Genomic DNA, 13467 nt, shown 5'->3' on the forward strand with positions numbered 1-13467 from the left:
ATGGTTAAAATCACATAATTTCTGTTTTAAAAAGTTGATGGCAATGATTAAAGATTATTGCAATTAAATTCTGTTTACACATTAAAATCTTAGAAAGTCAGACATGCATTTATTGTTGCTAAGAATGCAATATTGAAAATGCAAATATTTACTCCATCTACTTCACTCCAAACTGGATAAAATATATCAAGTTTTACACCTCTGAATTTGGCTGTACTTCTGTTCCCTCCTGTTTGCTGTGTGACTTTCTTAGCAAATGGGTTGTCTTGAAACATTATTTCTAGACACTTGTTTACATTTTAAATAAATGTCAGTTTTCTACGGATGTAAAAAAAAATGTATTTCTTTGGATAAACAGTTGCAAACAAGTTTTTTTTATAATTTCTTTGAATAAGAAAATCTAATCTAGTGTGATTTTTGGTAAAGTAGTCCACATCACCATTTCATCTATTTAAAGCAAATTTTCAACATTTGCTCTTTTCTTATTCAAACTTTCTACTCATTTTTCTATATGGTTGACCCATATCCAACTGCTTCCCCCTTACAACTTCCCCCTCTGCACTCACTGCCTCTCCTGGGAAGCACTGGGGCCTCTCTGAATTTGGGTGTCTCTCTCATCTTTGAGGCACTGGTTTCATTTTCTATTGTGTATACTAACTCCGTTTTTTTTTTTTTTTTAATCTATTTCTTTTTTAGTGCTGCAATGGCTTAGAAGTTTTGTCTCATTTTTTATTCTAGTGCTCTGAGATCCTATTTTCAGCACTTAAGTCCCAAGGGCCCTCAACCCAGACCCCTTTCCCCCTGGCAGGGCTCATTAAGCCGCCAGGCGCTTGTGTTTTCCTGGCTTCTTTAGTTCCACTTACCCGCCGCACTCTGGAAATTTGTTTTGAGATCACCTTACCAAAGACAGCCCTAACCTCTGAGAACTCCTGCTACTGACAGAGGCTCCTGAGTGACAGTGTCTTCCCAGGCACAAGAGCCCAAAGAAAGAGGCCCAGCACCAGCATTTAGGAGTTTCTGCTGGATGACCTGAGACAGTCCACTGAGCACTATGCACTGAGAGAGAACCTACTTCCTAAAGGCAAGCAGGATCACCCCCAGGCTCCATTCCCTGGCTAAAGAAGGTGTAACTACTTCAAATTGCCTGTGGCACTGGGAAAAGTACTCAACCATCAGTTAAATTTTGCTTTCTTTTTATAAATAGATAGTCCCTGGGAGTCCTAAGTTAATATATGGACAGTGTGTATGCCTGGCAAATAGAAGACTCAGTAATTGTTAGCTGTATATAGGAACACTGGAACTGCCTGGGAAGAAGTCAGGAGATGGGCAGGGCAGAAGCAAATTTGTGTCAAATCAGAACTCTGTCTTAGCTGTTCCAAGTATACTAATGAGAGAGAGAGAGAGAGAGAGAGAGAGAGAGAGAGAGAGAGAGAGAGAGAAAGAGAGAGAGAGACAGAGAGAGAGAGACAGAAGGAGAGATTGAAATTCTATGTTGCATCGTTGCAACCAGAGCCTATGTACAGGAATTTTTGAGAATTTGAGGGTGAAAATATCTACCTATCTAAAATGGTATCACAGAGACTCCACGTGCTGTGTGTGTACTCAGATGCTTCCCCTAAAGTGAGATAGGAACCTTGTCTTCAGGAGCTTGACTCTTATCTCTTTTATTTTCGGCTTGGAGCAAAGTATTCAGGTCAAAAGTATACATTTGAAAATAGGTCTAAATAAGGTGTAATTGGGTTTCCAGATGACTAAATAGCCCCTTGGTGTGAAAGGGGGCCTGATTTTTCAGAGAAAATCTTTGTCTTCAAATTGACAGGACAGAAAAGAGGGGGCAGAGAAAAGGCACTGCTAGCAAACACATTGATGAACACCATCACTCTCCTGCTCTATCGGGTTTTCAGGTCCTTCATTTGGAGTCCTTGCATCCATAGGAAGTTAGAATTACTCTGGCCTCTACAGATAACAACATTGCTTTAGGAAAATTACATTGAATCATAACAGTCATCATAGAAAGGAAAGCTTCTCCCCTCTCTGTACACAAACACAAAGTCACTTTGGAGACACACCACTTACTGAACCAGATGATACTCTGTGAAATTGTGAACAATCCTTTTCTTACAGTGGGGCTGCCATTCCTGGTACAAAGTCCTAGACTACTTGTGTAGACCTTAAGTAACTGCATTTTCTAAATATAAACAGTATCTCCCCTTGTAAGTGATCTGAAAGTGAGTTAATCATGGAGGAGACATGGTAAAGGCTGATGAATAGGTTCATTTTGACTTAAACGGTGCCCTTCCCCTTTTGTCTTCCATCCACCAAAATTTCAAAGACCTCTCTGCAATTGCATTTCTGGAAGGCTTTTGTCACCAAAGTGTGTGAAGTCACTCTGAGCTGGAGGAGTTGGAAATTTTACACTAGCCTGGGATTGCTGTGCCAGCAGCTGGAATGCATCTGTAACGGTGTTAGTTTGCCTGAAAGCAGAAAATTAGCGACCCCAAAGCCTGGCTTGGCTGTTTAGTCTGTAGAAATGATAGCGCTAGGGCGGAGCAGAAAACTCCGGAGAGGGGAGACTTGCCACTGGAAATGGAGTTTAAGGTGAGAAACTAGGCTTCTGCCTTGCTGATCCAAAGATGTGGGATCTTCCAGTCAGGTTCTAGCGAAAGCCTGGCCCAGAGAGACTCTCTGGGACAGTTTGTCTGTGCAGAAGGAAGGGGTGTAAGCTAGGAGGGGAGGAATACTGGAGGGTGGCTTGGCCCTCCTGAGACCATTTCTTTTAGATGAGCAGAGATAATAAGAACTCTGAGGGAATTATGTGTTGAAAAGGAAACCCCAGCTTCCTACATATGCCAGGACTGTTGCACCCACAAAATGACTATCTCATCAGAATTTACTCCTTCAGTTTTCACAAAATAGGTTTCAAAACGCCACACACTAGCTTCACTCCGTGAATGAAAATGTCACTTCAGATTTTTAACAACTGTTTATTACCTGGGCACAAATAAATAAAGGTTCCTCAGGTAAAGTTCATGAAAAAAGATAAAGAAGAACTTAAGAATAAGGCAGTTTCACATGTTCGGGATCCAGGCAGTAGGTCAGCTCTTAGTATCCGATGGAAAGAGGGAGTTTCGTACATTGTTATTATCATTATTATTATTATTATTAATTATTATTATTATTTTAAAATGCGATCAATTTCAAAATGTTACCTTCCTTAAGTGATTCCTTGTTTTAGTTTATCCGGAGTTCAAATGAGCTGGTTGCAAAGCAGAAATGCAGTAAAACCATTAGTGTTGAAAGGACCAGTAAATAGAAAATTGTCTCTAGAGGAAAGTCAGAAGTTTGTCCAGACAGCCCCTGCGGGGGTTGCGGTGGGATATGGTAATAGTGGCCAGCCACTGGGGCCAGCCTCCCTCCCCATCCCCCAAGAATATATAAAGAGTCCCAACCTCAGTCACCGACCCTGACCAAGAGGCGTCTGTCCTTGTTAATTACTGGAGAAACAACCCCAACCCGGGGGAGCTCTGCTGGCAGAGCTGGATTTGCCGGCCTGCAGTGGCCAAGGGAACTGAGATTCTTGCTTATCTCCCTCGTGGCTGAGTCCAGGTGCACCACTTGCCCTTCCACAGAATGGATATGATGGACGGCTGTCAGTTCTCACCTTCTGAGTACTTTTACGAAGGCTCCTGTATTCCGTCCCCTGAGGGTGAGTTTGGGGGTCAGTTTGAGCCACGAGTGGCTGCTTTCAGGGCACAGAAAGCAGAGCTGCAGGGCTCAGACGATGAACACGTGCGAGTACCTACTGGCCACCACCAGGCTGGTCACTGCCTCATGTGGGCCTGCAAAGCATGCAAGAGGAAGTCCACCACGATGGATCGGCGGAAGGCAGCCACCATGCGTGAGCGCAGACGCCTGAAGAAGGTCAACCAGGCTTTTGAGACGCTCAAGAGGTGCACCACCACCAACCCCAACCAGAGGCTTCCCAAGGTGGAGATCCTCAGAAATGCCATCCGCTACATTGAGAGCCTGCAAGAGCTGCTGAGGGAGCAGGTGGAGAACTATTACAGCCTGCCGGGACAGAGCTGCTCAGAGCCCACCAGTCCCACCTCCAACTGCTCCGACGGCATGGTAAGCCAAGCCACAGCTCCGATACCTAACCTCCCCTACTCAGGTCTTTGCTAAAAATCCTTATACCTCATCTAGACCAGGTGCAGTGGGGTGGAATGGAGAGGAGGCAGGTGCTCCGTTGCTTTAAGAGAAGTGTTCACACTGAGAAAGATGCACCGAACAACTGTTGAACAGATTTTAGTTTGATTTCCTAGCAGGTTCCAGATACACTTACAATGCAGCAAACGTTTGGCATGTAAGCTGGGTGTCTGTAATAACTAGTCAGATGTTTTTTTCTGTTATCAGTTTATCTTCAAAATATATCACAATGCCCCAAAGTTTATAACTTAATGAAGAATTCAAAACCCTGTTATGTGGAGGCCTGGCTGGAAGGAAATGTTTATGCATTCTTTTCAGATGGGCGTTTGCTCCAGGATTGCCAGATTTTAATGTGATTTTTGCCCTGGGAAAGTGTTCTCTCCCAGAAGTAATGTGGCCTCCCTCTACTCCAATCCATTTTGCATGGTTAACTCAGTGCACATTGCTGCTGGATTCCACTCCCCCTTCTTCTTTCAGCACAGAGATTGACTTGGTGCCTTGGCAATTTGGAGAGAGCCACCCCTTCCTAAATCTGTGCAGTGAAGGGAACTGAGAGAAATCAGTTTACTGAGTTAGTGGTTGAGTGCTGTCTCAATCTACATCAGCGCATCTTTTGTAAGGCTTCAAAATATATTTCTTTTGTGTCTTGTATTGTAGCCTGAGTGTAACAGTCCTGTCTGGTCCAGAAAGAACAGCAGTTTTGACAGAGTCTACTGTCCTGATGTATCAAATGGTAAGAATCAATAACTCCAGAAGCATTTAAAGACCGGGTCTCTCTCATTATTTGATGGGCAGAGTTTGTTCTTCCATGAAGTACTGGGAAAAGGGAATGAAAGTGATGGTTCCGACAGGAGGCTTTGGAAGAGTAAAACAACCATATATTTTCTGGTACGGATTACCCTGATACACACACACACACACACACACACAGACACGCACGCACGCACGCACGCACGCACGCATGCACGCACACACACACACACAGATGTTACCAGAGGGCTTCCCTCCCCCATATGCCATACCTCCACCCTCAGGAATTGCTAGATGCTTTCTTCACAATTCTGCATCAGGCTTTCTGTGATCACCTCACCTGTGGACCTGTGTTGTCAAAGGAGCTGACCTACAGTTTAAGGGGCTGCATAAGCAAGCCTGTCTATGTGGCAATAATTTTTTTTTTTACCACTTTTCTCTTTGTATCATTAGCATATGCTACAGATAAAAGTTCCTTATCCAGCCTGGATTGTTTGTCCAGTATAGTGGATCGAATCACCTCTGCAGAGCAATCTGGGTTGTCTCTCCAGGACCCAGCCTCTCTCTCTCCAGCTGCCAGCACCAGTCCACAGCCTGCAAATCCAGGAGACTCCGGTTCCAGACTTACCTATCATGTGCTATAAACTAAGTAGCCAGTGGCAATCAGTTCTGTCAGGAGGGCCTACTATACAGGAGGAAGGAGGCCCCCACAAGTACAAAGGGAAGACAAGCTGTATATAATAAGTGCTTATCAGTTGTATATTTGTAAATATTATCTTGCCACTTTATAAGAAAATGTATTTAACTAAAAATCATGATTGCAATGAATACTCCACCTTCTCCCCTTTTTCTTCCTTTATGTCTTCCATCTTTAGCTCTATTTTTTCACCTTAGATATATAGTTCTAATAATATTATTTCTGATGGGAGCAATTCATTGAAGGTTGCTTGTTGCAATGCTTAACTTATACATATATAATATAAATATTGCTCAACAAAATATGCTTGGTGTTTAGCTCTTTATTTTTTTCTTCAAAACATTTTAATAGCTGGAAATCAGTTATAGGGAACTTAAAATATATTTAACATTTGCTTTTCTCTTTAATATTTTATTCATATTGTGTCAAGTGAAAATATGAGAATACTGTCTAATGGCATATATTTTCATCTTTTCTTCAAGAAAATTAATCTTTTCAGTGTAAGCACTAAATAGTACATTGTGGATAATTTCAAGATATAAAAGATTTTGGAAATTCCACCATAAATAAAATTGTTCATTGAAAGAAATGCTCTGCTTCTTGACTCTTTAAAATAACACCCTTCATGGAATTAGCAGTTATTAACAAAAAACTTTAAGTATGGGTTGAAAATAAACACTTGGCTTTGTAGATAAATATGAATATAATGTAATATTATGAATGTAGTTTATGTTTTGTTGATGTCACCAATGAAAATATATTTCCAATGAAAACGTATTTCAAGGGAGTCTGCTAAATTGAACTTTTCCTTTTTCTTTGTGCTTTTCTATACAATGTCCAGTTGTGAATGGGAAAGGATAGTAGAACTTATTCAGGACAACAATATTTAAGAAAAAAAAGACTGAACAATATCTACAGTACTTTGCAAAACATGAGTTAGGTCTTATTAACTTTTTATATGTGCCTAAAAATACCTTTATAGATAAATATATTAATACTATTAATGAAATATTTAAATAAATTGGACAATTTCTTCATATTTCTAAAAAGCCAGCATAAGCGATCTTGACAAGCCATAGCAAAGTGAAGCAAGTGGCTTCACCATTTTTTGGTTTTTTATTTTATTTTTATACATTTTAATTGAATTTTTGTGTATTTCATATATAACATCTTAATCATCTTTATATCTCCTTCTCCATTGGTAGCCACCCATTGCCCCCTTACCCCTGAATTTCATGTATTCTATCATTTGTATTAAGGCCTGTTGAGTCAAGTTAGTGTCCCAAGATGTCCCTCAGTGCAAGTTCATCCACTGAGGCCTAGTCAGCCTCGCTAGACTTCTTCCCCTTAAGAACATCAGCTGTTCTTCATCCAGCAGTCATTGGCTTCCAGTATTTTAGAGTAAGATTGAAGCCTGCTGCACGTTTCCACAGTCCTGTGCTGGGTTTTTGTCTGCTTGAGATTGCATGATTTTTGTGCATGCTGACACCATTGCTGTAGATTCATACGAGCTAGGTCCCAGGAGCCTGTAGGACTCTCCCTCATTTTTATAGCTTAAAAAAGTTCACTAACCATACTTTGACTGTACAGGCAAAGGTGTATGTAAAATAGACAGGAATTTTATTACTCCCTTCAAGCTCTTCTGGAAGGAATTGAGATGAAAATTTGTGTAATTAAGTAGAAAACTAGACTGAGATTGAGAAAACATTGGGGCAGCCTTTATAAGTTTACCATTGAGAGAAAAAGAATATATCCCTAAAGTATAGAAAATAGCTGTTAACAGACAAGATAATGGTTTCACTCTCTAATTTGTTTAATTTAATTTAATTTAATTATTTATTTGTGAGACTGGTCTTACTGTGTGCTGCCAGCTGGTATAGAACTTAGTATGCAGACTGGGCTGGCTGTGAACTTGTGGTGGTTTATCTGCCTAGGACTCCTGAGTGCTGGTATTGCAGGCATGTGCCATCACATCCAACTTAGTCTCTAATTTGTACATTTGTGTAAAATTATTTAAGGTTTGTGGTTACATTTTTAATCAGAGGATACAGACGCTGCTACAGGTTGGCAGCACCGCTGTTCTCAGGAAAGTCTCTCCTCATCTTTGAGTCGTTTTCTTTCCCTTGTCCAGTCGTTAGGCTTAAAGGAATCTAAGCCATTCCATAAGGGAGGGGGAATCGCTGACTTAAGAGCTGATTGCTGCTACTGTGACTTGGTTAGCATGATACCATGACATGGCATGGTGACTGTCACACAAAGAACAATTTTTTAAAATCCCAGATCTTGGAGTATAAGGATTTTAGGTGGAGAGAATTCAGGAGGCATGATAAAGATTTGACTTGTTTATGGTGGGCACATTTTCTCCACTTGTTACTTTGATAGAGAAACTGGAGGTTTTGTTGTTCTTAGTAAAATCAAGAAGGAAACAACCTACTCAAATACTGGTTATTTTAATTCAATATTAAACATAACCATAACTGTTTCAATAAATTAAATGAAGCAGAACATGTAATGAAATTTTTTCACTGAAGTGTAATAAAATTGATTTTTTTCTCACCAAATCCTAATTATTTCTATAACTTTGCAAGTACATTTCATATGTTCAATGAGTAATATAATGTATTACTTTATAATAATATAATTATTAATTTAATTAATATAAGTACCACTTTATAAAATACTCAAAGTATTTAGAGCTTTTCCAATGATCTGCAGTGAACTCAAATGATTAGAGACAATATTCCCAATGCTAGCTTGCTCAATTCATCTCATTTCTAACATCCTCACATGGAAGACTGAGGGTCTGTTTAGTAAATGACCCAGCACAACACATTATTTGCAGTTGCTCTGCTACTTTTTGCAGAAGAGACCTTTGGAAATTGGTTCTCTAATGGCTATGATTCAGAAAAATCTTTACTCCAAGAAAGCAGCACGTAGGGGGAGGGAATGAAGCTGACAGAACATGCATGCAGTAAAGGAGATGGTTTTGACATCGATAAATCTCTGTGAGGGAACAGTTGGATTGCCTCTGAGTTCATATTAGACTATGTCACCTCACCTGGGAAATTAACCTGCAGACAAATTTCTTGCAGTAACAGAGATAGTGTTTTACTTTATTTGAAAACTTACTGGGGGCGAGTTTCCCAGGAAAGAGTTTAAAGAGTTTTCATTTTTCTCATGCCTGGGATGCAAGATCTGAGTTACATGTAAAAACTGAGTACATGAGATTACAGAAATTGGTAACAGTATTTGGAAGCTAGTTGCTGCACTCAAACTCTTATTTGAAAGATCAAAGTCAGATAAAATTAGTGGCTATTTAATACCCATGTATTCCTCTTTAGAATGACTTTCTTATAATGCTTAATCTGAGTGGTTTTGCTCAAAGTCTTTCTTTAGAGTTATAATGGTTACTAGACTACAGTGATAATTTACTTCTCTATAATATTAATGTATAGCTATTTACAAGTTCAGAAAATCTCTGCTTGAATGACAAGGTACTTCTACTTCTGAAAATATTACTACTGAATTTTCCCTCTTTATACTCCAAAATGCAGAATATCAAATTTATTTATTTACTTTAAGAATTCTAATTACAATATTTTAGCTGATTAGTGATTTGCTTTGTGATAAAATTACAAAAAGTGACAACTAAAATTATTATAGTTTTAAAATCATAAAAGTTATTGTTTGCAAAGCAAACTAAAGGCACTCTACCTATATGCCCATCAATCCACTTCAATACATACTAAGTAGACAATAATCATAAAGTAGCAATTAAAAAATAATAAACATTTACCATCATACAAGTTAGGAAATTGAAATATAAAAAGTTTAATAATTCTGAAAACACAGCTAACTAACAGCATCCTTACAGCAGAGGCTTTGGGAGACTAGAGCAGAAATTGTAAGGCTTCTTATGGCTTAGCATTGCAAGTTTATATTTCTGCTACATTTTCTTATTAGTCACTTTCTTGTTGTGACAAAATATCTGATAGGAAGCCACTCAAGAGAAGAAGCATTTTTTTTGTCTTACATGCCATCATGATTGGGAAGGCATGGAGACAGGAGCAGGAAGTAGCTGGTCACATTGCATCCACAGTGAACAAACAGAAAATGGGGCCAAATTATAAAACCTGCCCTGCCCCCAGTGACCCATTTCCTCCAATGAGGCTACATCTCCTAAAAGTTCCACTGCCTTCCCAAACAGTGCCATCAGTTGAACTGCAAGTGTTCAAACAACTGAGCTTGTTGGGGTCATTGCGTGTTCAAGTCTTTCAATGAAACAATTTATAATCCAATCAAGAATCACAAAGAAATAATCTCCAGCTTTTATTTTTATTTTTAGTTTTTGGTTCTTTTGAGACAGGGTCTTCCTGTAGCCCCAGTTGTCCTGGAACTTACTATGTAGACCAGGCTGGCCTTGAACTCACAGAGATCTGCCTGCCTCTGCCTCCTGAGTGCTGGGACAAAAGGCATGCACCACCATGCCTGGCAAAAACTTCAGCTTTTAGTGGTGGAAAGAGACATAGGCATGAATTCATACGTAGCATCACAATGACTACTATATACCAGCAGTTTGTATTCCTAACATTTCACCCAATTCATTCCATGACTTCTGCTTCTATCACTATCCATGATCCTTTGAAACCTTCCATTCAGTGGACTGTTTATATCTAGGGCAAGTCTATACTTCTATCACAGACATCTTCCTTGATCATTAGTTCCAATATTGCTGGCAGTTTGCTAAAAATTCCTTGGAAGTTCCAATGGTATCTGCAAATTAATATATTCCAAATTAAGCTCATTCTCTTCTCCTCTCTCTGTCTCCAAACTTGGCTCCTTTTTAATGCTGACTCATTTAATAAATGACATTATTAGGTTATTCCTTTCATTTCTTTCTCCATTTCTCTTACACACTTGTCTAATTGGTTATAAAATCCTATGAATTTATCCTCTTAAATACTCCTCAAACTTCTACCCAAACTATGATTCACCCTTTTGAGGTATGTCATGAAATCTTCTTAGCCTTCCCTTTCTTAACTGCTTTTGGCTATGGTGTCCAAGTTTTGTGGTGGGAAATGGCCCATTCCTTTTCTCAGGTCTTATTGCTCAGGTGGGATTGACAGTATCAGCTGGCTGCAGAGGTAAACAAGTCATTCAGACCTGACCATGAGTCCATCCTCCCCTGTGGCTGTAATGATTGTTTCATGGATGGAAAATGGGGACCAATTTTCTTAATTTAGTGCCAGTCCTGGGATATTTATTGGCTTCTTTTTTTTCCTGGCAATGTTGTAGATAGTTCTTAGGATCTCATGCATGTTAGGCAAGTACTCTACAACTAAGCTGTACCCCTAGCCCTTGCTGAAAGTATGAGGGAAAAGAGGTTCTCTTTCCTTTGCCTGTTCCTCCTCCTCCTTTGCCTCTTCCTCCTCCTCCTCCTCCTCCTCCTCCTCTTCATGACTTTTTCAGTTTATTACATGAAGGAGTTACACTAATACATGTTAAAAGGGAACCTCTGATGTTGCATTATAACATCTGTGAGGTTTTTAAACTTGCGTCAAGTGACAGAAGGCAAATTCTACTCATTTCAAGGAAATCCCCACTTAAGCTTCAGGGAGCCACAAACACCTATGAACCTATGAACCTTCAGCTGACTGTCTTTAGCTGATCCTGTCTCTGCCAAGAACTGGCATATGTTCTTGAACTGGTCACCTTGTCACTGAATTATTTCTCCACACCCTGAATGCTCAATTGCAGTACAATTGCAGTTAAATTTCTTCTTAAATGCCTTCAATTGTTTCTTTTCATCAGAACATCAGTGATCCCTTGGACAGTTGTTAAGGTGTTCCTGCTGTTTCACTGTTGGATTTTTCTATGGACGTAATCCTCACCACCAGCAAAAAGAAAGTCATCACCCTGACTTGCATCACCAAAGAGTAGAAAGAGTGAAGTAGAGGTTCTGGATTGTGGACATATGAAATGATTCTCTGCAGAAGGTGGAAAGCAGGGAGTAGGGCAAGTGATGGGGAGGCAGGTGAATCCTCCAAGGCAGCTCTGTCAGTAGGGATCTCTTTCTTAAATCAATATGAATGGGAAGGTTGTTATCTGAAAGAGACATAATCTTACATAACACTATTGTCTGAATACTCTGAGCTGTTATCTCAGACTATTCATTTGATCATGTCAACCACTTTATTTTCCCTCCTAGCTTAATTCATGTAGGGTATCAACAAAACAAACAGCAGAACAAGTCACAATATTTTTTACTATAGTCTTGTGACTACCTCTCTCATATTACCTCATTCTGGCTGAGTCCCTGTTCTTTCAATTTAGCAATGGAAGGGACTTTAGTCAGTCATCCTAATCCTTATGGTAAAAGGGCTTTGCACATTCTGTTCTATTTTCTTCCCTTTTCTACTTCACCTATGCAACACTCAGTCCTCATAGAACTTAGCTCAGGCATCAATTCTGACTTACACCTTTTCAACTCGGGCTGGTCACATATCTTTAGGTAGCCTTATTGTCTTCTTTTGGAGGGCTCCATATTGATGCCAAAATTAATGTAAGTACCCTATAGCCCTGAATTCTTGAACTCAAGCAATTTTTCTGTCTCAGCTAAAGTATCTAGAACTATAGTGTGTGCCACCTCACATAGCTCAGACATCAATTATAAGGCAACTTTTCCATGAAATGTCTCACAGTATCCAGTTCTTTTGTTCTTTTACTTCGTTGTAAACATTTGCTCTATAGCATGTATTAGAACTAAAATTATGCATCTATTTTTAAGATTATTAACAAGTTTGACCTCCATTTCTTTGTGAGCAACAGAGGTGTTATCTGAACCAGTCCTGGACGAATCAGAAAACGATACGCTGACTAAAGGGACTTGGGGGCGGAGAAAAGGGAGATATGAGGAATGCCCCCTCCTGCATTAAACGAACCTGCAGCACCTCCCCTAGTGCTTGCTTCTACCAGACTCCCGCGGGTCTGTGTGTTGTGACTCTGTGCCTCTTACCCCCCCAATCGGCAGGGGACCTGATGCAGGTTAGGGTCTTCACAGCTGGCCTGAGGAGAACCCGCAACATTGGTATACATACAACTTTAAAAATATTTAAAGTAAGTATTTAGTGTCTTTTGTATACTAATGCTCTGACTGATGACTGGCCCTCTCCAAATAGCTTCAAGATGGAGACTGTCTATTAGAAGATTACTGCCATAATTATATTGTTGGAACATTCAATCTCACATCACCATCCTGGGAACACTGGGGCACTGAATGCTGAAAGGTACAACACTGGCCAATGGTTGAATAAATCGTGCCAGTGAACTGAAGATTCCATAAAACCCCACAGAAGCCAGATCTAACAACTTCCAGCCAGGTGAACATACAGAAGTTCCTGGAGGATCTGACTCTTGGAGAAGGCATAGAAGCCCCCACCTTCCCCAGTTGCCTGTCCATATGCACCCCTTCATCTGTATCCTTTGTAGTATATTTATAATAAACTGGTATATATGTGTGTAAAGTATTTCTCAAAGTTCTGTGAGTCACTTTCGCAAACTAATGGACCTCAAGGAAGGGGTTGTTTTACTGCTTGATCAGAAGCACAGGTGAGACACACTCTGGGATTTGCCAATATCTCTCTGTTGATAGTGTAAAACTGAATTGAATTAGAGGATACTTGGTACCTCTTTTTAAAGTCTACTTATTTGGCATCTATGGAATATCATCCCTTCCCCTGTCACATCTGAAAATTTTGTGTTGTTAAAGTATAGGGTTCTTAAAGTATTGGTGTTATTAGTCTTATATTCACAGG

At 39.8% G+C, this 13467-nt stretch overlaps 1 protein-coding gene across 1 annotated transcript; it reads left to right on the plus strand.

Moving 5' to 3' along the window:
- Positions 1 to 3413: 3413 nt before the first annotated feature.
- On the plus strand, positions 3414 to 5650 carry Myf5 (myogenic factor 5). Its single transcript, XM_008852148.1, has 3 exons — positions 3414 to 4128; positions 4864 to 4939; positions 5410 to 5650. The coding sequence occupies exons 1-3, from the start codon at positions 3631 to 3633 to the stop codon at positions 5598 to 5600; spliced, it is 765 nt and encodes a 254-aa protein (XP_008850370.1). The 5' UTR covers positions 3414 to 3630; the 3' UTR covers positions 5601 to 5650.
- The last annotated feature ends 7817 nt before the right edge of the window (positions 5651 to 13467 follow it).

The sequence above is a fragment of the Nannospalax galili genome, unplaced genomic scaffold (genome assembly GCF_000622305.1).
Source record: "Nannospalax galili isolate Female #2095 unplaced genomic scaffold, S.galili_v1.0 scaffold390, whole genome shotgun sequence".
Taxonomy (NCBI): domain Eukaryota; kingdom Metazoa; phylum Chordata; class Mammalia; order Rodentia; family Spalacidae; genus Nannospalax; species Nannospalax galili.